Below are 26391 nucleotides of genomic sequence, written 5' to 3'. Positions count from 1 at the left end.
GCTTGTTGGGGCTGATGGGAGTTGTGCTCCGAACCCTTGGAGGGCACCAGGCTGGGGAAAAGCCAGCATATAGGGTCTTGCATCTGCCACAGACTCGCCTAGCAGCCTTGGTCATGCCCCCTTACCCCATTTGCAATAGGAGGACGCCGACACCGGACCACCTGGCAGGTCTGTCGTTCGAGTGACTGAGCCAAAGTGCAAGGAGGGTTTTGAACATACAAAAGCCAAATAAATGCCAAAATTGGATACTTTGGGGTGTGTGGGGGGGAGCTACCCCCTTAGCTTAAACGACCCCACCAGGATTTTTTTTTTTTTTTTTTTTTTTTGCAGGAAGGGGGGGATTTGGGGGGGACAGTAAAAGCATTATGTTGGGGGGGGAGATACATTTGGGGGGAAAGGGGAAGGGCTCCAAAAAATGTCTGAGGAGGGGGGGTGATTGCTGGGCAGGGGGGGCGTTCAAATTGAGGGGGGGGGCTAGTTTTCATCTTAATAAGACTGCAGGGAGGGAATATGGGGGCAAAAGAGAAGCTCACTGACCTATAATAAGCCGTCTCCCCCAAGGGGTCCCAGTTGGCCGTGTAACAGTCCATCCTGGGGGCGAGGCCAGGTGTGTGGGGGGGTCCCGGTGTGTGGGTCCTGCCCCAGCTGGCCACCTCCTGCTCCTTCTCCCAGGCACTTCCGCCCTTACCTCCCACCCCAGGAAAGCGGAAGTCAGGAAGCAGCAGACGCCATCTTGCTTAAGGGAACGGGGGCTGGGCCTTGCTCTCTGGTGCCCCCTGGAGGGAAGGAGGAGGCGTCGCTCCCTTGCAAGTCATCATCAAACCCAGGTGAGGCAGTGGCTGTTCTGAACCAGCGCCTGGGCACCGTAATGGACTGGATGAGGGCCAATAAACTGAGACTATTTATTTATTTATTTATTTATTTATTTATTTATTTATTTATTTATTTATTACATTTTTATATCGCCCCATAGCCGAAGCTCTCTGGGCGGTTCAAAAAAAAATTAAAACCATAATAAAACAACCAACAGGTTAAAAGCACAAATGCAAAATACAGTATCAAAAGCACAACCAGGATAAAACCATGCAGCAAAAATTGATATAAGATTAAGATACAGAGTTAGAACAGTCAAATTTAAATTTAAGTTAAAATTACGTGTTAAAATACTGAGAGAATAAAAAGGTCTTCAGCTGGCGTCTAAAGGCATATAATGTAGGTGCCAATCGAACCTCCTTAGGGAGCTCATTCCACAGCCAGGGTGCCACAGCAGAGAAGGCCCTGCTCCTAGTAGCCACTTGCCTCACTTCCTTTGGCAGGGGCTCATGGAGAAGGGCCCCTGTGGATGATCTTAAGGTCCGGGCAGGTACATATGGGAATACATAAATTGTAATAACGAAATGTATGGGGACACAACGTATCTAATGAAAACCTTTCATTTATATTTTTAAAAATATATGATTTGCAAGATAACAACATCCATTTCCAAGACTTTTCACACTGAACCAATTTTGTCGAGCTGCGATCGAGTGGCGGTCGAGACAGTGTCCTATCAAAAAACTGGACCCATGGAATTTCTCGAATGCGTCACTTCAGGTGCAGCCGCGTCACCGGAAGTGACACGGAATCAGCTGTTTCGACCCGATTATGCATACTGAGCATGCACAGTACCTGTATGATCCCTCGACCGTGGTGTGCATACACGGATACGACGGAAGGGGAATATACCAGTGCACCATACTAATCGGCACCTTTGCTGCGTAAAAATGCATGCAAGTTGGTCTTGCTTATTTCACAGAGACTCAGAGGTTTCTCGTTACGTTCGCGTGACACACCTGCACACTGCAGCTGACACACTAACATGTCGCGACACACAGTTTGGAAAGCTCCGGCCTAAGCTCTCTGGGCAGTTTACAACTAAAACCGTAAAATCCAGATTAAAACTTTAAAATCACATAGAACCAGAATAAATTACAGTCCAGGGAAGGCTTATTTTAAAAGATATGTTTTTAGGAGGCGTTTGAAAGTTATTTATTTATTTATTTATTTATTTATTACATTTTTATACCGCCCAATAGCCGAAGCTCTCTGGGCGGTTCACAATTATTACATTTTCCGCCTCCCGAACCGCACGAGGGAGAGTTTTCCAGAGGGAGGGGGCCGCTACAGAGAAGGCCCCGCCATCGGGGTTCTTCCTGGTGACATTCTAGTCTTGGCTTTATATTTGATTCCTCGCTCTCCTTTATTCCTCATATTGAGGCAGTAGCTAAATCCTGTCATTTTTTCCTGTATAATATTGCCAGGATTTGATCATTTTTGTCTGTCTCTTCTGCCAAGACTCTTGTTCATGCATTGGTTATTTCTCGGTTGGACTACTGCAACCTTCTTCTCACTGGCCTTCCTTCTTCTCACATCAGTCCGTTGGTTTCTGTTCACCACTCTGCTGCTAAGATCATCTTCTTGGCTCGCCGCTCTGACCATGTAACTCCACTTCTGAAATCTCTTCATTGGCTTCCAATTCACTTCAGAATCCAATATAAACTTCTCCTGTTGACCTACAAAGCTTTTCACGGTCTAGCTCCTTCCTATCTCTCCTCTCTCATCTCACACTATTGCCCCGCTCGTGCTCTTCGCTCCTCTGATGCTATGTTTCTCGCCTGCCCAAGGGTCTCTACTTCCCTTGCTCGGCTTTGTCCATTTTCTTCCGCTGCCCCTTATGCCTGGAACGCTCTTCCAGAACATTTGAGAACTACAAGTTCAACTGCAGCTTTTAAAGCTCAGCTAAAAACTTTTCTTTTTCCTAAAGCTTTTAAAACTTGATTGTTCTGACTTTATACTGTTAGTTTTACCCTACCCTGTGCCTGTTTACCCTACCCAGTGCCTGTTTGCATTCTCTTCCCCTCCTTATTGTTTTATTATGATTTTATTAGAATGTAAGCCTATGCAGCAGGGTCTTGCTATTTAATGTTTTACTCTGTACAATGTTTTACCATGTACATTGATGGTGCTATATAAATAAATAATAATAATAATAATAATAATAATTCTCTTCGTGATGGGATTTTATTCATTTATTTATTGCATTTGTATACCGCCCCATAGCCGAAGCTCTCTGGGCGGTTCACAGAAGATAAAAACACTTAAAAACGATATACAAAGATTAAAGGCCACAAAAACAAGCAAAATACACATACATTTAAAACCACTGTAACAACTTTAACAACGATGAGCCAAAAAACCCGGACCCACCGTCATTACATATTACTAAATGCCTGGGAGAAGAGAAAAGTCTTGACCGGGTGCTGAAAAGATGACAATGTTGGCGCCAGGCAGGCCTCGTCAGGGAGATTGTTCCACAGTTGGGGGGCCACCACAGAGAAGGCCCTGTCTCTTGTCACCACCCTCTGAGCTTCCTTTGGAGTAGGCACTCGGAGGAGGACCTAGATGTTGAGCGCAGTGTACGGGTAGGTTCATGTCGGGAGAGGCGTTCCATCAGGTATTGTGATCCCAAGCCATGTAAGGCTTTGTATGTTAAAACCAGCACCTTGAATTGGGCTCGGAAACATACAGGCAGCCAATATAAGCGGGATGATGCGGACTTTCCCAATTTAGCACCCGACTACAGATGGTTGGAATGCAACTTGAGGCCTGGCATTGGGCAAAAGGCGGGATATAAATAAATATAGTAACAACAACTCCCATCATTCCCAGCTTGCATGCCTGCTGGCACCTTCCCCAGATTTCCCCTCCACTTTATGTTCACAACAACCCTGTGCTGGAGATACAGGCTGCAATGCCAGGTACACGTACCTGGGTGCAAATCCCATTCTGGGCAGACGTGCATAGATTTGCACTGATAAAACAGCAGCCCAAGGTCATTCACTGAGCTTTACAGCTGAAATCACATTGAGTGAAACACACCCACCCACGGCCCTGTCCTTTTAGTATGGCAACCCTAGTTGTGTAGCAAACTTTATTCACTTAGCAAATCTCCCTTTCTGTCACTCCTGTGTCAAAGGGGAGATTGTGAGCTCTTTGGGGCAGGGGCCTTGTCCTCTTCTACTTTGTGCTGTGCCTTGCACACTGAAAAGAATCATCAACAATGACAAAAATGTGAAGTATTACAGCACAGGCCTGGAGAGTTACGTTGACAGAAGACTGCCCGGGCGAAGCAGGGCTTTGCTGTTATCTTCCTCCCCGTTAATTGACCATTGTTCAACCCTAGACATGCCCTGATGGACTTCCAGTGACTAACACGGAATCAACAACCAAGGCAGACTAACTCAGCAAACAGAGGGGATTAAAGATGTGGATTCAGGATACAAGCAAGGTGATCAAAGGGGTTTCGGCTGAGAGGGAGGGGGGAAGAAGGAGGAGAGATTTTCCTACTTAAACTCTGTGTATGCTCAATAAAGGCACTTGAGTGGCCTCGGTCGCTTCAAGTCACTTCAACCCTCAACCCTCAGATGTGTGCGTGAGTATTTACTACAAAAATGAAACCATGCTATTTTCCCAGGACTTTTCCGACAACCATATCCTACCATACCGTTTCCCGAGCTGGTGTTGGACGAGGCGATGCAGTTACTGGCATTCACGAGTTAACGACAAGCAGATTCTGACGCCTTTATTCATTACCCACAACTTGACCTGGCTTCACACGGGTTGGAATAGCCCTCCGTATGACAATGCAAAACCTTCAAGCAAAATTGCTCAGCTGTCACGAGTTGAATACATAGAGAAGCCATGCTTACTGGCACCCCTCGGCACAGCCCCTGCCAGGTGCAACCCTGTAGCCCTCAGTGGAGGGCTCTGTCCATTGTATTCCCCTGAGGGGGGCTGCCCCATAACACAGAGGAGGGGGCAGGCATATAACCCTGTCCTTCAGCTTGCTCATCTCCCCTGGCTTCAAGGTGCATGGCCTGCAAAGCTATGCACAGCTTAGAGACGTCTGCCACTTAGTGGCTGGAGATGTTATTTCAGGCTTCAACCACATGGACACATTAAAATTAATTAAAATTAATGTTTTTAAAAAATAACTCAAAGGTGCACCTCCCTAGGGTCCCCTTAGCATGCATGCCAAATTTCAGGGTCTAGGCTTCAATCTTGGCGCTACAATACCAATGGTCAGACAGATAGATATGCGTTCTTACTGACAGTAAGAACTTTTAAGCTAAAATACGCTGGTATTATTTGTGGTTTTGGCTGCACGCATGTGCCTTTGATCTGGAATGTGGCCCCCTAAGAGCTTATCCAAAGTGGAATTTCGCCTTCAGGCTGAAGGCCCCGAATCTAAGGAACAGTCTGCCATTTATGACTAAACTTTCAGGCTGAAGATTGGTTCCTGTTCCTTCTCACTCAACCCCGAACCGAAGGTCCACCAAGCACATGTGGGCATAGAAAGAAATCTTATGCTAGGCCAGACAGTCCACTCTCCTTGGCAGTGGCTCATGGGTGTGTGTGTGTGTGTGTCTCAGGCAGAGGAAGGTCTTTCCCAACGACCCCTGACCCTTTTTTCACCGGAGACGCCAAGGATGGAACCAGGAACCTTCGGCAGGCAAGACGGGCGCTCTGCCCTGGCGCTAGGGCCCTCTCCGGACCGTGCTCCGCAAGGGTCCAGCGCTCCCTTCGTGATGACGCTGGACCCTCCGCGAGGGGCCCTGGGAGGGCCAGGATGGAGGTCGTGGGCAGAGAAGGGGCTCTTCGTCTTGGGAGCTTGGTCGCCAGCCTCCCCCTAACTGGGCCAGAGCACGGCCCTGGGCTCCACCTTGGACCGCTTAGAGACGTCCTTGTCTCAAGCGGTACGGAAGTCATTACCAATAAAGAAAGGCGCCTCAGTTCCCCACCTGTACAACTGGAGCCCTTTCTTTCGAGGATGGGCAGAGCGAAAGACGAAAGGCTCAAAGCTTCGTAAAACACACACCTTTATTCAAGGCAAGGAACAGACCCAGAACGAACAAAAAGGAACCTTTCAACCCCTCTGCCAACTCTGGGAAAGGCGCCTCCCGTCTCTTTCCAGCCTGAATCCCCAAAATAGAGCAATATATTGTGAGCTGTACAAAAAAAATCCCCTTCTCTGCAGATCGCAACAGCAAGGCAGTTCTCTGGTTCAGGAGTCTAGGCACCCACCCACACCCCCCACCACCACCAACAACAACACAAAGAACAAGAAAAAAACCTCCAGTTTTAATTTTAAAACAAATTGAAAAAGTGTGTGTGTGGGGGGGGCATACAAAAAGACTTTGCCACAAAATTAAAGTGCTTCTCTTTTAAATGATCGTTCTGAGAAGCTCACAGGGGCAATGATAAGAAACCTCCAAAAACAAAACAGTCAGCACAGTGGCCCTCCTGAACCTGGCACCCTCCAGGTGGGTGGGACTGCAATTCCCATCACTCCAACCAGCAAGGTGGAAGTTACAATCCAACACATCTGGAAGGCATCGAAGTTGGGGAAGGGTTTTAAGCCTGCAGTTCTGAGATGTGTGTTCTGAGATGTGTGTACAGGGGCACTGAAACGCCCAAATGTGCGGCTCAAACCCACCCTGCGCCTCATCAGCCCCCCCCCCACTGTGCCCCAAGAGGAGACGAGGGGTTCTGAGTGCGGGATTCTCTCCTTACTTCCAGGAAGGAGACTTCTAACGGAGACCAAACACCAGGAGATCCAACCCCCAGTTCGCTCTCGGAAAAATACAGCGAGGCCTCGAGGCCGGACGCAGGAGCAGGCAGCTGCCCATCTTCAGAGGAAACCTGGGCTCCGACGCCATTCCCAAAGGACCGCGGGCCTTCTCTGGGTCCCAGAAATGCTGTAACACTCGTGCTACGAACAGCCAGTGCTGGCAACAGAAGCGCACGCTCTGAGCTTCACCACTCCAAAGAGGTCTTCCTCTCGCACAGAAAAAGTGGGGCATCAACTACCATAACAAAACCCCTCGTTCAACAGATGGGGCTGACAGCCAAGAGCACCGTGGAGGCGCCCTCTCTCCGGCACAGGCAGACCCAAGGAACCAAACCGGCCTGGATTGCAAGGAAAGGATGCAGGTGGTACAGTTCTTCCCGGAACAGCTCCTTTGCCCAGATCTAGACAGTTCGGCTTCAGCACTGCTTGTAGAGGAACTTATGGCCCCTCTGGTACGGGGTTTCGTCTCTCACGTGGACGGTCTGCCGGCGCATGACATAGCCCTGGGGGTGCTCGACCACCAGGCGAGCCCTTTTGCGGCAGCGGCTGGAGTGCAGGGGGAGGCTTCCTTCCTCGGGGGAGGGGTAAGGGGGGAAGAGGCTCGGGTCAGGCCTCTCGAAATGGTGGAAGTGGTCAAGCGCCCCCGCTGTGGAGAGAGAGAGAGAGAATGAAGGAGTGGGGTGGGGCTAGGAAAAAGGGCCACGGCAAACCTCACAGGCTTAGATAAAACAGGTCGGCAAAAGCGCTGTGCAGCATCACGGATTGCCCAGGTGATTCACTTCCAAAACTCAGAAGGGAGGATCCAGGATTCAAATGCTTGACCCATAAAATGCCCTCCCTCTCTCCCTCCCTTCGTGTAACAAAAGGGGCCTTAGCGAAAGCTCCTGCAGTCCTTCCACATGGCCCTCATTCACCTATGGGTAGGGTGACCCTATGGAAAGGAGGACCGCGCTCCTGTAGCTTTAACAGTTGCATAGAAAAGGGGAATTTCAGCAGGTGCCATTTGTATGCATGCAGCACCTGATAAAACTCCCTTTTCACCACAACAGTTAAAGCTGCAGGAGCCCTGCCCTCTTTTGTTTCTGGGCACACTAGCATAGCTCCTTCAACTTTAACGGTTGTGATGAAGAGGGGATTTCACCAAGTGCTGCATGCATAACAATGACACCTGCTGAAACCCCCTTTTCTATGCGACTGTTAAAGATACAGGAGCCTGGTCCTCCTTTCCATAGGGTCACCCTACCTATGGGAGCGGGACTGATTCAGCCCCCAGGCTGCCCCCTCCCTGCACTCAAGCAAAGGTCTCTGCCACCTCTTGGGCGCAGGGGGGGACTGAGCTGAAGGACAGAGGCAAAGAAAGGGTTAAATGGCTTTCATGAGGTTCAACAGGTAATGCTCAATAGGATACGTAGAAGAAAATTCCAGCCTGTCCCCACTGGGGGTCCTCCAGATGTGACGGACTACAAAACCCATCGCCCATGGACGGTGGGAGTCACAGCCCTAGCCTAGCTTATCTAACGCGAGTCCAGATCTGATAGAAATCAGGGCGAAGAGTAAACCTTCGTCCCTCAGCCACATGGTCAGGAGTGCTGGGCAACGTAGTCCACAACGTCCGGAGGGCCCTCGGTTGGGGAAGGCTGGATAAAAGGGGCTCTCTTGCGGAAGGTGGAGGCGGGCAGCCTGGCGTCGCCCCCGGGGTCCAGGCAGCCCTGAGGGAGGGGAAGCCGGACCCCCGAGGGACGCTGGGAGGGCGGAGAAGAGGCGGCCTCTGTGTTAAGTATATGAAAAGAAATACTTGTTTAGTCATTAAAATTGTGTGTGTATAGCTATCTCAGGGTTAAACAGAGAAAGTATCTGTGGGCAATTACCTTGAGATAGAAGCTGTTCTGGGAACTTTGCCAAGATTTTAAGTTAGCTTCATCACAGCTGTATGTAATGTAGATAAGAATTGTGTAGATCTGTATATAGTTTCTCACTTATATAAAATAGAACTGATCACTGATCACTGATCACTGCTCTATGATCACTGCTCTCTGTGTATGCCTCAGTGTGCTGATCTGAACTGATCTGAATTAGACTGCACAGAAGCCTGAAGGAAATAAACCAGCTCTGCTGTGTAAGACCTGCGTGATGTGTGTTTGTTTCTGAGCACAAACAGAGTTCCAGAAAGAGAAAAGTTCTGGCAATAACCCAACAAAGGTTATGGGCCCAGTCTAGCCTAGACCAGCCTACGCCAGCCTAATCCAGGCAGAAGAACCAGAACTTGATGGGAACGGTGCAGTATCAGAACCAGGAGTCTGCTAAAACAGAAAACTGTTGATGAAGGAAGACATCAAGCTAAAGCCAGTGCTGCAAAGTGAAGAAGAATCTCAGTCGGCTGACTCTGAGGAGGACTCTGAGCAGGAGGACGGTGAGATACCAATTCCTAAAGCAGAGGAAATGGCAGGAGCTAATATGTCTGGTTTGCATCAATTGTTGGAAAAGCTGAATGACTCTAACTATGCATTATGGTCTTACAAAATGCAAATGTATCTGATTCAGGCTGAACTGTAGTATGTAGTCACAGAGGATCCACCAGATAGAGCAGATCCACAGAATGCTAAATGGTTTAAGGACGATGCAAAAGCAATGACAGTTATTGCATTAGCTGTGGAAGACTCTCAAATTTCCTTCATTCAGTTTTTGAATACATCAAAAGAGTGCTAGAATGCGCTACAAGCTGTATATCAAAGAGAAACAGCGGGCAGTAAAACAGCGGGCAGTAATTCTAACCCGGAAGCTGTATGGAATGAAGCTGAAACCAGGGGAGTCTATGTCAAACCATTTGAAAAGCATGAGAGAAATCTTCAATCAACTCAGGGCACGAGGGATGGAGTTTACAACTATACACCAAGTCTATGTGATTTTGTCAAGTCTTGATTCATCGTACGACGCGGTTGTCACCATGATGGAAAGTCAAGAAAAGAAAAATTTAACCCTCGAGTATGTAGCTGGAAAACTACTGGAAACCTATGAAAGAAGACAAGCTTCAAAACAACAGAGCTTTAAACATCCTGTGGCTGAATTTCAACAAAGCCATAAATCTTCTGATGTGGTGGCTGCATTAAAGGCAAAGAAATGCTTTAACTGTGGTTCCACAAGACACTTAAGGTGGGATTGCAACAACAACAAGAAGAAAAAGCAGTCAACAGCAAAGTGGAGAGAAGAGAACAACATGAATGAAGCTGAATCAACAAAGAAGTGTCTTCTAGCAAGAGTCAAAGAGACAATGAATCCTTGGTTTTTGGACTCTGAGGCTTCAATAAGTATGGCAAAAGACAAACTTTCATTTGTAACCTTGGAAACTTCTACTTCAGAGCAAAAATGTGTTACCCTTACAAATAGAACAAAAATCCAGATTTGTGGTGTGAGTAATGTATATTTTGATTGTCTGGGAGTTGAACTACAAAGTGTTTTATATGTACCAGAATTAGAAACAAACCTTCTAAGTGTGTTTCAGTTAACAGAAATGGGGTATGAAGTTTGTTTTACTGAAGAAAATTATACTATAAAACAGGGAAACAAGGTATGTGTGCAGGGAATAATGAAAGAATCTTTGTATGTGATTAATACTTGTACAAAAAATGAAGTTGTAGCCAGCAAAGTCACAACAAAAACAATAGCCAATTGCAAACCACACCAAGAGTGTATCCATTTAACTCATAAAAGGTTTGGTCATGCTAACTATAAAACAATTTCTAAGATTCCAGAATTGTGTGAAGGGGTGAAAATCAAACCATGTTCTAACTATGTAGAATGTAATGTATGCAGTGAAACCAAGTGTCATAAGTCAAACATTCCAAAACATAGTGAAAGAACAACAAAAAGAATTTTTGAATTAATTCATGCAGATCTTGCAGGTCCTTTTGAGACAAGTCAAAGAAGAAACAGATTTTTCTTGTCTATTGTTGATGATTACAGTAGATTTGGATTTGTGTATGTGTTTAAACAGAAGAGTGAAACTTTTGGAAAGTTCAAAGCGTTTGTTAAGTAGAGTAAAAATAGATTTAAAGAACCTATAGCTAATCTAAGAACGGACCGGGGAGGTGAATTTCTTAGCAACCAATTTAAAAAATTCCTCAGTGATGAGGGTATACAACATAACCTTACTGCTCCATATTCACCATTTCAAAATGGAGTTGCAGAAAAGAAAAACAGAACCTTGCAGAACATGTTAAGAGCTCTATTGAAAGAATCAGGATTGTCTAACCTGTTCTGGGCAGAAGCTTTGTCCACCTCAAATTATTTGTTAAACAGGCTTTACCACTCTGTACATGAAAAAACCCCATATGAAATGTTTTACAAAAGAAAACCTAGAGTGTCACATATACGGGTTTTTGGAAGTAAATGTTTTGCTCATGTTCAGAAAGAAAACAGACCAAGAAAGCTAGCTCAAAGAAGTTTAGAATGTAAACTGTTGGGATATGATACACAAACAAAAGGCTATCGTTTGTGGTCTCCATATCACAAAAATGTAATTGTGAGCAGAGATGTAGTTTTTCATGAACAAATGCAAGAAACAGAACAGTATGTAAGTTTGCCTGTAGAACAGAAAGCTGTAGAAACAGAAGAAATTCCTGAACAATCTCAGCAAGAGAAAGAGGGGAAAGAAACTGTAAAAGAAGAAACTATGCCTATAACTATGCCAAAACGATCAAAAAGGGAACGCAAAACTCCAATTCGTTACTCAGATGAATACCAAAGCAAACAGGTTTCTCATAGAGCTTTACTAATAGCCTATGAACCTACTTCATTTGAAGAAATTCAGGAAATGGAACCTACAGAAGCTCAGGGCTGGCATGAAGCAATGTCAGAAGAAATCAGAGCAATAGAAAAAAATGAAACGTGGGAGCTAGTACCTTTACCTGAAGGTCGTAAAGCCATTACCTGTAAATGGGTATTCAAAGTAAAACAAAATGAGAAAGGACAGGTGGAACGTTACAGAGCAAGATTGGTAGCAAGAAGATTTGCTCAAAAATATCTAATAGATTTTGAAGAAGTTTATGCACCTACAACAAAATACTCAAGTGTAAAACTTTTGTTAAAAATTGCAGCAGAAAAACAATTGAATGTATTTCACTTTGACATCAAAACAGCTTTCTTATATGAAGATTTAACTGAGGAAATTTACATGACTCAACCAAAAGGTTTTGTTAAAAATCCAAGGTTAGTTTGTAAATTGAAAAAATCCATATATGGTTTGAAGCAAGCAGCAAGGTGTTGGAATAAGAAACTGGACAATGTATTGATCAAAATGGGTTTTAAACAAAGCAAAGCTGATCATTGTTTGTACACAAAACAAGATGGTTCAAATGTAGTGTATTTGCTGATTTATGTAGATGATTTGTTACTGGTTTTTAATGAAGAAGAACAGAAAAACACATTTGTAAACCAGCTGCAAAGACATTTTGAGTTAAAAGACCTTGGTTCAGTGAAAAGTTATTTGAGAATGCAAATTTCAAAAGATTCTAACACAAGGTCATTTCTGATTGAACAAAGTGGCAAAATTAAAAAATTGCTAGAAGAACACAGCATAGAGAATTGTAAAATTGTTGCCACTCCTATGGTCACTGATTTTCAAAATCAGACAGACAGTACTGAAATAGAAGACATACAGAAATATCAGAGTGTGATTAGAAGTTTACTTTATCTAGCAAACCTAAGTAGACCAGATATTACATTTGCTGTAAATCTTTTAAGCAGAAAAATGACAAAACCTTCTGTAACTGATTGGACAGCTATAAAACGTATATTGAGATATCTAAAAGGTACAATCAATCACAAATTGGAAATATCTACACACAAAGATAGAAATTTCTGTGTTTATACAGATGCTGACTGGGCTAACACAATTGACAGAAAGTCTACCAGTGGAGCAGCATTCTTTTACAATCGATCTTTGATTGATTAGTATACAAGAAAACAAAATTGTGTAGCAACCTCTAGTGCAGAAGCAGAATATATCAGTTTATCTCTGGCTTGTAATGAGATTGAGTGATATAAACAATTATTTGCTAATCTAAGGTTGGAAATTGAGACACCAGTAACCATATTTGAAGATAATCAGGCATATATTAGTATAGCTACATCTGAAAAGTGTAAACCAAGAACTAAACATGTAGATGTTCGTTATTCTCATGTGAAAGATATAATTCAGAAGAGCTAGATTAAGCTTGAATATTGTCCATCTGAAATGATGTTAGCTGATTTATTCACAAAACCAATATCAATGGTAAAACACAAAGAGATGCTTTTAAAGCTGGGTCTCAGATTGTAACACAATTTAAACAACATGCGCAAGAAGAAGACTGTTAAGTATATGAAAAGAAATACTTGCTTAGTCATTAAAATTGTGTGTGTATAGCTATCTCAGGGTTAAACAGAGAAAGTATCTGTGGGCAATTACCTTGAGATAGAAGCTGTTCTGGGAACCTTGCCAAGATTCTAAGTTAGCATCATCACAGCTGTATGTAATGTAGATAAGAATTGTGTAGATCTGTATATAGTTTCTCACTTATATAAAATAGAACTGATCACTGATCACTGATCACTACTCTATAATCACTGCTCTCTGTGTATGCCTCAGTGTGCTGATCTGAACTGATCTGAATTAGACTGCACAGAAACCTGAAAGAAATAAACCAGCTCTGCTGTGTAAGACCTGCGTGATGTGTGTTTGTTTCTGAGCACAAACAGAGTTCCAGAAAGAGAAAAGTTCTGGCAATAACCCAACACTCTGAACATACCATCCAGGCGGAAGGGTGGTGAGACACGGGAGTCCTCGAAGCTGGTGAATCCAGAGAAGGGCTCCGCTGACTCCCAGTTGCTGAGGATGAGGAAGGAGTCTTCGTGGAACCCGGGGGGATCCGGTCTGCGGGCGCCACGTCGGTCCGGGAATCCCTTGGGAGGGTCAGCAAGCGGTGGCCGCGGGAGGTCAAAGGATACGGCTGGCCTGTTCTCCCGCCCTGGGCCTGTGGAGGCGAGGGGGGCGGCTCAGCAATGGCTCCTCTGCGACGCTCGGAGGAGGCCTGGCTTTCTACAGGCCTGGCAGGCGGCCCCAGAGGTTACTTGGGGTGGGGAGGCCGATGGCTGCCTGCCAGAGCCCACCGCCTTCTCCACTCCTCCTCCTCTGCCCCCCAGGCCCCAGGCCACATGCCCTGCCTTGCCCTACGGTGCAGACACGCCTAACCCTGGCCCCATCATAGTGTAGATTAGGGCTGTGCTCCACTCCGATTCCAATTCGAATCGGGTCGGGGAAGCTGCAGATCAAGGCGAAGCGGTTCACCTCCATCCGGAGCTCCAAATGCAGGTAAGGGGGGGGGAGAAGGTCACCTGGCACCGCCGCCACAGTCCGTGCGGCGATGGGGGCGGAGCCAGGTACGGGGGCAGGGGGGCTTATTCAGCGCCCATTTTGCCCCCACCCCACTTACCTGCCTCCGCTGTCCACTATGGAAGAAAGTAAGTAGGGGAAGAGGGGGGCAAAATCTCGATCCGCCCCCCTGGATCTCGCTCCATGGAGCAGTGAAGGAGAGGGTCGGATTGACCCGAAGCGGATCGGCCCGATCCGAAAGTTCCGGATCAGGCCACGAAGCGATTCGGGGGGGCCGTGCACAGCCCTAGTTGGGACTTTAAAGAACTCCCATGCCGTCTTGCTTGTCTGTGGCAAAACCAGGCAAAGCCACGGCTGCTCTTCACCCCATCCGGTTCGGCCCACTTTTAGCCACCGTGGAGGGACTGACTGCTGAACAAGGCAAAGAGAAGATGGGCAGGCCTGGCATCGCCTCCAGGGTCCAGGCAGCCCTGAGGAAGGGGAAGCCGGACCCCCGAGGGAAGCTGGGAGGGCGAGGAAGAGGCGGCCTCTGAACGTACCGTCCAGGTGGAAGGGAGGTGGGACGCGGGAGTCCTCGAAGCTGGTGAATCCAGAGAAGGGCTCCACTGACTCCAAGTTGCTGAGGACGAGGAAGGAGTCTTCGTGGAACCCGGGGGGATCTGGTCTGCGGGCGCCATGTTGGTCAAGGAATCCCTCAGGAAGGTTAGCAAGCGGTGGCCGCGGCAGCACCCCCGGGAGGCCAAAGGGCACGGTCAGCCTATTCTCCCACACCGGGCCTGTGGAGGCGAGGGGGACGGTTCAGAAATGGCTCCTCTGCCCAGGCCTCACTTTCTACAGGCCTGTCGTGGCTCCATCACCAGGAAGGAAGAAGCGGTAGATGAAAACACAGGGGAAATTCATGGTTAAGGAAGCAACACCTCTGGACATCCCCTCCGTGTGCTGGGCCGGCCTCCTCTCTGCAAGATACATTTTTATTGGCATTTGATCGACGGCTAGCTGTCGGGTGCTTTGCACATGCCTCTGCGGCCGAAAAGCAGGATTTCAACAACAATTACGTCAACATCTTAAGTACTTGGTCCCACCCGACAGCCACGGACGAGCGTTCAGACAGGCGTTTAGGGGAGGGCCCAGCTCAGCCAGAGAGCAGAGGGACGAGGACCCGAGTTTGACCCCAGCAACTCGAGGGGGCTGCTGGCTTGATGTCGTCTTTGCCCCAGGCTGGCTCCGAATCCGCGCTGCGTTGGTGAGATGACGCAGATTCAAAGCCAGCCCAAGGCAAAGAGGCAGAGATGTGCAGCTGAAGAGTCGTGGACTTACCCTGACTTTTCCAGCCACAGCGAGGTCAGCCTGGCTCTTCCGCCGGACTGTCCTCGCTTGGAGCCACTCTGGGGGCGTTCCTGGGTGGAAGGCGACGTCCTATTGGTCACTGGAAACCCCAGGAAGTGGGGGGCAGAAAGCCTAAAGGCTGAGAAAACTCTGCCTGAATCTTTGGAGACCTGCTGCCAGTGATTCTACACCAGCTTTCCTCAACCTGGTGTCCTGCAGCTGTGTTGGACTACATCTCCCATCATTCCCAGCCGGCATGGTCCAAGCTGCCTGGGAATGATGGGAGTTGCCATCCAACACACCTGGAGGACCCCAGGCGGGGGAAGGCTGGGACATGGACCCAAGTCCGGAGGGCCCCTATCCTGACTCAGCCCACCACACCGCCCAGCCTTCAGAAGAGCCCCGAGAGCGGGGAGAGGCTCCTGCTCACCCTCCCAGCGCTTGAGGTCCGGCAGGGCCACGCCCCAGGCGCCTGCCACGTGGGCCAGCAGCAGGCTGGTGATCCTGCGATGCACCACGTTGTTCCAGTGGACGCCGTCCTTGGCCCGGTTCCGCAGGTCGAGGCGGAAGTGGTAGTGGAGGTCCATCACGTCGAAGAGGTGGAAGCCGGCCAGCGTGGCGCCGTAGAAGTTGCCCTCGATCACGTCGTTCCGGAGGGTCTTGCTCAGGTGCTGCAGCTGGGAGGGGGCGGGAAGCAACGGGCGGAATTCCTGGGGTGTGTGGAAGGGGGGCGGAGGACTACAGCGGGGGGGGGGCAGGGTCCCAGGCTTGAGGGCCGCACCGCCTTCGTCAATTACTTCCGTTGTATTTGTAACCCGCCCAATAATAACCATTCTCTGAGCGGCTCACAACACTGTTCATGTCTTAGACTTTTCTATCGTTACAAACGTATGAAGCAATATTTAAAACTTCCCGGGGGTGTGGTGGGTGGGGAGAAATTCCTTTGCCTGGGGGTCCAAAAGGCAGCGACACAGGTGCCCGGCCAGCCTCTCTGGAAGGGGCAGCCCAGAAGCGCGATCCCCCCACGGAGGAGGTTCCTCCCTCTTGCAGCCCCCCCCGCCCCCCGGCTACCCTCCCTCTGCCTCCGCCCTCTTTCCCAACCAGATGGCAGTTTCCCTGGCTTTTTTGGCACTTTAATTCGTGGCGGTAAGAGCTGTACGCTAAAATTACGCCGGCATTTTGCTCCTGCCGCTTGTGCCTTCGGGGGCGCCCACCACGGGAACGTGGCCCCCAAGAGCTGCTCCCAAAGGCAATTCGGCCCTCGGACCGAGAAGGTTCCGCACCCGTGAACGACACATGAAGACCGACCCTTGGAGCCAAATGCAGGCCGGGTCTCTGAGTCCCAGTGACCACAACGCAAAGAGCGACAGCCAAGCACCGGCCCACTGGAGTGGTCGTTGGGTCACCGAGGTCTTCCGGGTAGCGGCCCTCCCCCAAATGGCACCGCGGATGTGGCCCTGACCCCTGGACACCTCTCGGCCCGTGGAGGGCTGGGTCCTCCAGGCCCCTGCCATGGAACATCGACGGGGGCAGGGGTCTCCAGGCCCCCGCCCAGCCGCTGGTAGAAGGTCTGTCCTGCACGCTTCCAGGCTCCACAGCTGCAGGCCCCTCCTGGCCCGCTGAAGGCGACCCGGGAGCAAGACCAGACCAGCGTTCTGTGTGTGTGACGGTTCAAGGGAGGCCCATTCCACGCGCCCGTTTTCCAGCTCCCTCTGGAGAGAGAGAGGCAGCCGGAGTTATGCCCCAGCACAGGCAAATGAGGAGGAAGAAACGCATTTACAGGAAAGAGAGAGAGGGTGGCGGTCAAAGAATCAGCGATGGATCGTTACCGAAATTAAACCAATGATCCCGTGAAAGGCTCGCCTTTCCCTGATCCGACCGCCCCTCGGGCCTCTAAACTCTCTTCACTCACTCCTCGCCCTTCCTGCCTTCCTCCTGTCGCTCTCCCCGGGCTCCCTCAGCTGAACTCAGTGGGTTTGGGACTACCACGGGTGCTGCCATCACCCTAAAGCAACCCCTCGAGCACCCTCCAAAAGAGCAAGGGCTTAGCACCCCCCCCACCCCACCCCACCACTTACCTCTGGAACGAGGAAGCCCCCAGTGACCTTGGGGCCCAGCGGCATGGTCATGTTCCAGATGACCAAGCAGCCTGAGGGGAGCACCTCGTCCAGCCGGTTGAAGGCTATCTCCAGGTTGGCCCGGTATTCCTTCATGGAGGACAGGCCGTACCTGCCGAGAGAGGCGGGAGGGGTCAGTGGGTGCAGGTGATCCTGGCCCAAGCCTAGCTGGTCCCCCTGGGATGCTCAGGGGCTTCTCCTTCCGCTTGGGGCCAATGGCACAGCACAGCCAGCTGCTGGCAGGCTCCAGTATGGAGGGACGTGACCCTCGGCTCCCTCCTGGTCAGCTGCAGACCGGCTCCTGGTGGAGACAGAAACTGTTGCGCCTGGTTGTTGACTTCCCCTGAAGGGCTCCTGGGAAACCTTGAGCTGGTAGTCTTAGGGTGTTTGGGGAAGGGGGGGAGACACACATTGACCCTGTTCCGATGACCCGCTAAGCCACGGTGGTTAAGCATTCTGAGCTAATCCTGAAGGCTCCGGGTGTCTTGTGTAGGGCATTTTCCTTAACCGTGGTTGCAACCTAACCATGGTTTAACCCCCTTCACTAACCACATTCTGCAGCAGGGTTAGTGGCCCTAACCGTGGTTTAGCGTGTCGTCTGTAAGGCCCCCGTGGTTAAATCAACACTACCACAGAGCTCCGGGGCAAGAACAGACGAAATCAACAGGGCCGCTCTGTCCGGCCAGCGAGATCTCCGCTGCCAAGGTCTGCCTAGCCGCTCCGAACGAGCCAGCTGCCGTTTTGCGTTCTTGCCCTGTGCTGAACACGCCTGTCCTGGGGCCTCCAGGGTGGACGCATGACGAGGTGGGGACACAGCTCTCAGAATGGCCGCCGAGAGCTGGGGCAGACTTTGTAGCGGGCCCCGTAGCCTCACCGTGGCCACAAAGAACCGCCAGGAAAGGGCTGCCCGGGGCCCCGTGTGCCTCAACAGAACGGACCAGCCGCGGAAAGGTGTGTGACTAGGCAAACTACGCAGTAGGGCGTGGCTCCGTGGCCGCCAGGCAGCAGCACTGGGCGTGGTTCTTAATAGCCACACTAACCGTGGATAACACAACCCATTGCCTAAAGGGTCGTCCGAACAGGGCCGTTGTGCCAATCGCTTCCCCTTCCTCACGCCGTCCAGCCACAGTCCCAACGTGGGAGCCACGACTCTGCCCTCGGCCAGCTCACGGTTTGGGGACCCTCCGCTGATCCTACCCAACTGGGTGTGGCGTGATGCACTTCGGAGGAACGGGAGGGTGGCGTGGGCAGAGGCAGAGGGCCGTCGGCACAGCTGCTTGCATTACGGACTCTGCCTTATTTACTCCATGGATTTATGACGTTTTGATGCCGCCCAATAGCCCAAGCTGCCTGGGCGCTTCACAGCCGTTCCTGGGGGCGGGGCTACAGGACGGTCCCGGTGAGCGCCTGCGCGTCAAGATCTCCCCTCTACCCCACTGCCTGCGGAGCACGAGCTGCAGCGCCCCCCCCCCAAGTCTGCCCGCAAGCCCCCTCCCCCACCAGAGGACGGACCGACCTCGAGATGTCCCAGACGCAGGAGTTGAGGATCAACACATCCGGCTGCGGCCCAGTCCGGAAATCGTCCAGGATGCTTTCCAGGTACGGCGAGTACACCCGGGTGAGGAAGTAGAAGCGGACCAGGTGGTGGGAGGTGCGATACTGGCGCACCTCCCGATAATGGGTGCCGTTGTGCAAGCCGCCCAGCACCCCGCCTTCAATTAAGCGGTCGTTTTCGAAGCGGAGATCGCCCTGCGGAGAGAGGGGGGTGGAGTGGCACGCTGCGGATCTGGCCCACTCCGCTTCGCATCGCTTCCGCAGCGCTGGAGGGGAACACTGGCTCTCCAAAGTCATAGGATCCCGGCACGATGAGGAGACACCAACGCCCACCACCCACACGAGGACCACCACCGGCCCACCCAAGGGAAGCCCGGCAGTGAGGCACAGAGGGAAACCGCCATTATTATTATTATTATTATTATTATTATTATTATTATTATTAATAATTTATATAGCACCATCAATGTACATGGTGCTGTATAGAGTAAAACAGTAAATAGCAAGACCCTGCCGCATTGGCTTACATTCTAATAAAATCATAATAAAACAATAAGGAGGGGAAGAGAATGCACCAAACAGGCACAGGGTAGGGTAAGCAGGCACAGGGTAGGGTAAAACTAACAGTATAAAGTCAGAACAAAATCAAGTTTTAAAAGCTTTAGGAAAAAGAAAAGTTTTTAGCTGAGCTTTAAAAGCTGCGGTTGAACTTGTAGTTCTCAAATGTTCTGGAAGAGCGTTCCAGGCATAAGGGGCAGCGGAAGAAAATGGACGAAGCCGAGCAAGAGAAGTGGAGACCCTTGGGCAGGCGAGAAGCATGGCATCAGAGGAGCGAAGAGCACGAGCGGGGCAATAGTGTGAGATGAGAGAGGAAAGATAGGAAGGAGCTAGACAGTGAAAAGCTTTGTAGGTCAACAGGAGAAGTTTATATTGGATTCTGAAGTGAAATGGAAGCCAATGAAGAGATTTCAGAAGTGGAGTTACATGGTCAGAGCGGCGAGCCAAGAAGATGATCATAGCAGCAGAGTGGTGAACAGAAACCAACGGACTGATGTGAGAAGAAGGAAGGCCAGAGAGAAGAAGGTTGCAGTAGTCCAACCGAGAAATAACCAATGCATGAACAAGAGTCTTGGCAGAAGAGACAGACAAAAATGATCGAATCCTGGCAATACTATACAGGAAGAAACGACAGGATTTAGCTACTGCCTCAATATGAGGAATAAAGGAGAGCGAGGAATCAAATATAAAGCCAAGACTACGAGCTTCCTTGACTGGAGTAAGTGTAACATGATTGACAGTAAGAGAGAATGAGGGATGAGGAGAAGGTTTAGGAGGAAAAACAAGCAATTCAGCCTTTGCCATATTAAGTTTCAAATGACGATGAAGCAACCAAGCTGAGATATCTGAAAGACATGCCGAGATACGATCGTGAACATCAGGAGAAAGATCCGGAGATGAAAGATATAAGGAGGGCTTACAGAGCCATAGTTCCTGGTGCCTCTCTCTCGTGTGCGTGTGTGTGTGTGTGTGAGAGAGAGAGAGAGAGAGGGAGAGAGAGAGGCCACAGGCTGAGGGAGAAAGCAAAGAGCTCGAACCAGCAAGGAACAGGACTAAGCCGAAGACGGTCCAGGGTGGCTTTGATCTATAAGCCGCTGGTCCTGATGGTGGGGTAGGAGCCCTGGAGGAGAGCACAGGCTTTCAAAGAGCCTCTGATCTGGAAGGTTCAGGGATGGATCAAAGGGAGGCCTTCCTCACACAGCGCAAATTTAAGCTACGGAAGTCGCTACCACCAGATGTAATGGTGGCCGACCACGCCTAGCCTTGATGCAGATTCTGCTTATGGACAGCTTTTGAAGAGTTCGCCGCCTTCGAGTGGCAGCCCGCCCTGAGGTATTAGATTTGATCCCTATGCAAACCCAACCCTGTGAATTTGCACCCTTGGCCGGCAGAGGGGGCATCACGGCTGACTGCAGAAGGTTAGGCCAGGACACACCTCCATCAGAACGGAAGAAGAGCCACTCTGGATCAGACCGAGGGTCCGCCTAGTCCTGCATTCTGTTCACACAGCGGCCCACCAGGAACTCACAAGCAGGACACGGCGCAACAGCACCCGCCCACCCATGTTCCCCAGCAACTGGTGCACATAGGCTCACTGCCTCGGATACTGGAGGTGGCACATAGCCATCAGGCCTAGTAGCCATGGGTCGCCTTCTCCTCCAGGAATTTATCCCACCCCCTTTTAAAGCCATCCACATTGGTGGCCATCTTCACATCTTGTGGCAGTGAGTTCCAGAGGTTAACTGAGTGAAGAAGTCCTTCCTTTTCTCTGTCCTGGATCTCCCACCAATCGGCTTCATGGGAGGACCCCACTGGGTTCTAGTATTAGGAGAGAGGGAGAAAAATGTCCCCCTGCGCACAGTCTCCACATCGTGCCTCGCTTTGGACACCTCTATCGTGTCTCCCTTCAGCCTCCTCTTTTCCAAGCTAAACCATCCCCGCTGTTGTAACCTTCCCTCCGTACATCCAGAGCTCACCCACCCATTTTCACGGTGCACCAGAGGATGCCACAGAGAGCGCAAGCGGATTCCCAGCTGGGCGCCTCGCCTCTCCCAGGTGCAGGAGGCCTTGCAGAGGAGGTGTGGCTCAAACGCAAACCCGCCCTGCCCAAATTCTGAAGCCGGCCTTAGGGAGGGCTGAGCTGACCCGCCAGTTGCCCCGGACAGCAGATGCCGCCTCCCCCACGGGCCTCCTTTGGATACCTTGGCCTTCATTTGGGAGGAGGTGAGCAAGGAGTCATTCTGCAGCAAGCGGATGAGGTCCTTGTAGACAGATCTCTGGACTGTGAAAGAGGAGGGACGCAAAACCATGAGGACCGGTCACCCTGCGCTTGCTGCTGTGCTGCCCACAGTCTCTTACGTTGTGGAGAGCAACTGCAGAAGATCAGGAGTGGGCAGAAAGCACGTCTCCAGCCTGCTTCCGCAAACCCCCCCCTGTCCCCCCCCTCCAAAAGCCCAGGGTGGTACGGACTGTCACACTCACTCGAGTCGCCTAGGATGACGACAAACTTGTTGTGCAGGAGCTGACGGACCTCTTTCGAACGGAAATTGAGCATTCTTGAAGGGATGCAGTTTCCCAGGCAAGAGCAGTCCCAGCACCTACCAGGGAACAAACAATAGGCATAAAGGAAAAGAACACACAGACACCCCCAACCCCAAGACAGCCTTCCTCTACTCGGCCCCCTCCAGATACATTGGGACTACAACACCCATCATCCCCTAGCCACACGGGCTGGGAATGATGGGAGTTGCCATTCCAGTACATCTGGAGAGGGCAGGTTAGGGGAAGGCTGCACTAGAAAGCTCTTCCGCACAAGCCCCACTGAAATGGCTGGGGTTAAACCCCCTTCTCCACACACCCCTTCACGAACTCCACCAGGTTAAACAACCCAGCAGGTTTAAGGAGCGGGGCCTGTCTGTGGTGGCCCCCATTCCTCCCTGAAGGTTGTGCCGCAAACTCCCTAAGGAGGTCAAGTGCATCCTCTCCTCTTACAATCTTTCTAAGAGGCCATAAAAACTATTTATTTACAAGTAAGTTTGCAGTCCTACGCAAGTGTAAACAGAAAAAAGCCCTGCAACTCCCAGCATGGCTGGCTGGGGCATTCTGGGAGCTGTAGGCCTTTTTCTGTCTAAACCTGCATAGCGCTGCATCCGGAGACACAGAATCGTAAAGGTAATACTTAAACATCGTCCCTCGAGGGCCTGTTCTGAATTTGAAAAGCTAAGTACAGGAAATTGATCCTGGGGAACCTGAAGCTGACTAACATAGTAAGAGTTAGAAACAAGAGATGAACAGAGGATCAATTTATAGAAAAGTGGAGCCTTCTCATTATTCCTTGGAAGAAAAATGCTCCGGAACCCTCAAAACCCATTCCTTGGCTGATTTAATGTCAGTTTTGGTAGAAAAATTGTGTCTGCTTCAATTCTCAATACTGCTTTTCATTTGTTATTATCTTTGGCGTTAGAATTTGGTCACTTTGAGAAATATTTGGCATTATGATGTATCAGGTATTACGGGAGAAGGAATCAAGATTCTATTTTTATTTCAAAAACCCTATTTATTTTGGAAGGCATTCTGGGAGCTGAAACAATTTGTTGTGAATGGATTCTCTGGCTGCTGGCGAGCTTTTCTGGTTGCGCTTTTTTTATCACGTTTGATTTGGTGGGAGTGTAAACAGCTTGGTGCAGGGGAAAAGCATCACCTAAGCATTTCAGTAAACCAATCCTCAAAACCTGAGAGAGCCAGGCTGGGGCTGGCTCTGAAATTCCCTTTTCTACACAACTGCTAAAGCTGCAGGAGCCCTGCCCTCCTTTTCATATGGTCACCCTAGATACGTATAATGCAATAGTTCTTCAGCCAGCCGCATGCTAACATAGCAACCCGTTCACCATTTTTGAAATTTAGCAAGACAAAACGCAGGGGAAAATGGGTATTAAAGAGCCAGACGTACTTCTAGAAGCCAGCGAAGACTTTTATGCTTTCGTCGGCTGTGTGTTGGCCTTGAAAAAGCAAAGCACAAGTCTTTTGTGTGCGGTTAACTTTTCAGTTAACATTTCAGAAGCAGGAATCGTACAAAATAACCTGACGTTACGCTGCTGAAAACCGTCCCTGTTTTCTCTCCAGCTTCCGCCAGTTCTCTCTTGTAGGGGTCAAACCCAGCAAAAGGTTAAAGAAATAACCCCCCCTCCCCCCACACACATCCCAAACTATTCCTGGAGTTACGGGGAACATGGGGGCCACGGAAAGATGCAAGCACTTACTTCAAAAAGGACCCAGCACAAACCCCAAATCCCTGGGATCAAATTAGCTGAACAGAAGAACCACCCTATTTAGGTTTTGCTGGGATTTAACGCCAAACAAAGCAGCCAATGGGAAGGCAGGATTTGTTCACCACATTCGCCCAGGTGGGGAGTTCCCTGCCTTTCTTTGCAGGTTAAAAGGGGTGGGTGGGGGGTGGACCCAAAATAGAACGATGCTAACGGCTGCGATTCTCAAACGTCTTGATCCAGATTAACTGCAGCACATTAACAAGGGATGGAATTGGGTTGAATAGTTTTGTCTTACGTGTTTTTGTGAATTACTTTTTTATTCCAATTTGAGGCCTTAGTAGCAAGAGTTTGGTTTTGCTCAAGGTTAAGGTTGTAATTGCATGTAGGCAGCACAGCAAACAGGAGGAGGAGGAGGAGGAGGAGGAGGCGGCGGCAGCAGCCACAAACCTTGCAGCTTTCTCTGGACTTGATAAGAAAGCACCCCAAGGCCGGCTCTTCAGTGTGGGAAGGAACGTTTGTGGCATTGAGCTTCTGGTAAACCCCATGGATGCAGATGAACCTAAAAGGGGTGTCAACCCATGTGTCTAATAATAACTGGGGCCCTTTTTGGAGCACTCAGTGGTTCAACACTCACCAACCATTGTACGGAAAATAACTTATCTTTTCGGCACCAGGTTAAGACCTTTCTCTTTTCCCAGGCGTTTAACAGCATACGCTGAGTTTATTTTTAACAAACAGAATAGCTGTTTTTATAAGGATACTGCTGTTTTTATGCTTTTCATGTTTTTAAACTTTGTGTGTTTGTTTTTAACGTTTCCTGTTTTTAACTTTTGTAAACTGCCCAGAGAGCCTCGGCTATGGGGCGGTATATAAATGCAATAAATAAGTAAGTAAATAAATACTCCTTGAACCTTGGGAGGCTTCTCTCCTGAAGGCTGGCCTAAAACGGTTTAAAATGGACAATATGAAACAAAGGTGCAAACCTATGCACGTTTAGACGGTAAAAAGTCCTATGATGTAGGTCTTCGTTCTGTCTAAACGTGCACAGGATTGCACGCTCAATAAAACAAAAGTATCTGAAATTCTACTAAAGGTGCGATAAATTCGGATGAAGGGGTTTTGGTGGAGCCTGAGAGCGAAGAAAGGCCCCAGGGGCCACGCCTGCCTGCCTGCAGGGAGCACACCCGGGTGCGTCTGGATGTAAGATGAAGACACCTTTCCTTGGAAGGGAGCAGATGCAGAACATCCATGCTGGAAGGGCAGGTTGCCGAGGGGAGGCTGGGCCTCACCTGCACCTCACCGGGGGCGCCTTCTCCCAAGGAACAGCCTGGGGCGGGGGGGGGGGGTCAAGGAAAGCCACGCAGAGCTCCCCCGACGCTTTCTGCCTTGCAAGAACCCCGCCCCGCCCCATAGAAACTCTTGCAGGGCCCCCTGCCCGGGTTGTTGTTTTTTTGCACGCAACCTACCGGCATTCACACGCTGCACCCTTGCAGAACGCGGCCAGGACGCCTCCTCCCCTGTCGGACACGTGTGATGGGGGCCTTAAGAACGAGCCCGGAGCTTCTACAGCGCCCCCTGCTGGATCACGTCCTATGGTTTAGAACCGGCCTTTCCCAACTCTCAGGCATCAGACCAGGAAGCCTCTCCTCTCCTCTCCTCCCACCCCCCTACCCCACGCCACACCTAGTTCCAGCCCACACGGCAAAAGAGGCATTTTGTATATGCTCAGAGGCAGTCTTACATCAGAGGGTTGAAAGCTGCAGAAATTAATTTGGAGAAATAGGGTGACCCTATGGAAGGGAGGACAGGGTTCCTGTATATTTAACAGTTACAGCAAAGAGAATTTCAGCTGGTGTTATTTGTACACATGCAGCACCTGCTGAAATTCCCTCTTCATTGCAGCAGTTAAAGCTGCAGGAGCCCTGCCTAGCATGACCAGATACAAAAGAGGGCATGGCTCCTGCAGCTTTAACTGTTGTGATGCTGCATGTGTACAAATGACACCAGCTGATACCCCCTTTGCTATACAACAGTTAAAGATACAAGAGCCCTGTCCTCCTTTCCATAGGATCACCCTATATTCCATAACTAGGACTGGAATTACCAACCTCCCTTTGGGAGCCTTTATGGCATGGGAGGAGAAGTCCAGGTTTGGTTTAAATAAGCATGAGGTGTAGTTATGAAGGGAGGCAGGACAGGGGGAGGGTTCAAAGGTGATGAATGCGCATTTCAGATTTCATTAAGGAGAAGGACATAAAGAGAGTTCAACATTATCAGCTATATTTATCAGCCCTTTTGGAGATATCCATGATCCAATTGCAAAAGCGGCAATACAGTGTTTTAGCAGCGTGTGTTGTGGTTGGTTGGTTTTTATACCTTGTTTAGGGTGACCCTATGAAAAGGAGGGCAGGGCTCCTGTATCTTTAACAGTTGCATAGAAAAGGGAAGTTCATCAGGTGTTATTTCTATATATGGGGAACCTGGGGGAAATTCCTCTTCATCACCACAGTTAAAGCTGCAGGAGCTATA

General features: G+C 49.6%; 2 protein-coding genes across 2 annotated transcripts in view; both read right to left on the bottom strand.

The window, feature by feature from the left end:
• Window positions 1-673, bottom strand: part of VPS16 (VPS16 core subunit of CORVET and HOPS complexes) — a 44483-nt gene extending 43810 nt beyond the window's left edge. Inside the window, exon 1 of the mRNA XM_063135696.1 lies at window positions 538-673. Within this exon, the coding sequence (XP_062991766.1) occupies window positions 538-590 (53 nt within the window). The 5' untranslated portion in view covers window positions 591-673. The remainder of the gene's footprint in view (window positions 1-537) is intronic.
• Window positions 674-7086: 6413 nt separating this feature from the next.
• LOC134405007 (PC-esterase domain-containing protein 1A-like) lies at window positions 7087-22148 on the bottom strand. The gene is made up of 8 exons (XM_063136065.1): window positions 22076-22148; window positions 21796-21875; window positions 18999-19231; window positions 17444-17594; window positions 15796-16042; window positions 14579-14815; window positions 13456-13680; window positions 7087-7316 (listed from the first exon to the last, which is right to left on the bottom strand). Exons 1-8 carry the CDS (start codon window positions 22146-22148, stop codon window positions 7087-7089), a joined length of 1476 nt encoding a protein of 491 aa, XP_062992135.1.
• Window positions 22149-26391: the final 4243 nt, after the last annotated feature.

The sequence above is a fragment of the Elgaria multicarinata genome, chromosome 10 (assembly GCF_023053635.1).
Source record: "Elgaria multicarinata webbii isolate HBS135686 ecotype San Diego chromosome 10, rElgMul1.1.pri, whole genome shotgun sequence".
Taxonomy (NCBI): Eukaryota; Metazoa; Chordata; class Lepidosauria; order Squamata; family Anguidae; genus Elgaria; species Elgaria multicarinata.
Note: the sequence above shows the minus strand (reverse complement) of the source record. Positions and strands in the feature narration are given on the sequence as shown.

Excerpts from the sequence above, each read along its gene's own strand:
- LOC134405007 (XM_063136065.1), bottom strand. The coding sequence starts at position 22,148 with ATGCTCAATTTCCGTTCGAAAGAGGTCCGTCAGCTCCTGCACAACAAG. Across the intron at positions 21,876-22,075 it reads CGTCATCCTAGGCGACTCGA|TCCAGAGATCTGTCTACAAG; the intron begins GTGAGTGTGACA and ends CCTCTTTCACAG. Across the intron at positions 17,595-18,998 it reads TGCGTCTGGGACATCTCGAG|GTACGGCCTGTCCTCCATGA; the intron begins GTCGGTCCGTCC and ends CTCTCTCGGCAG.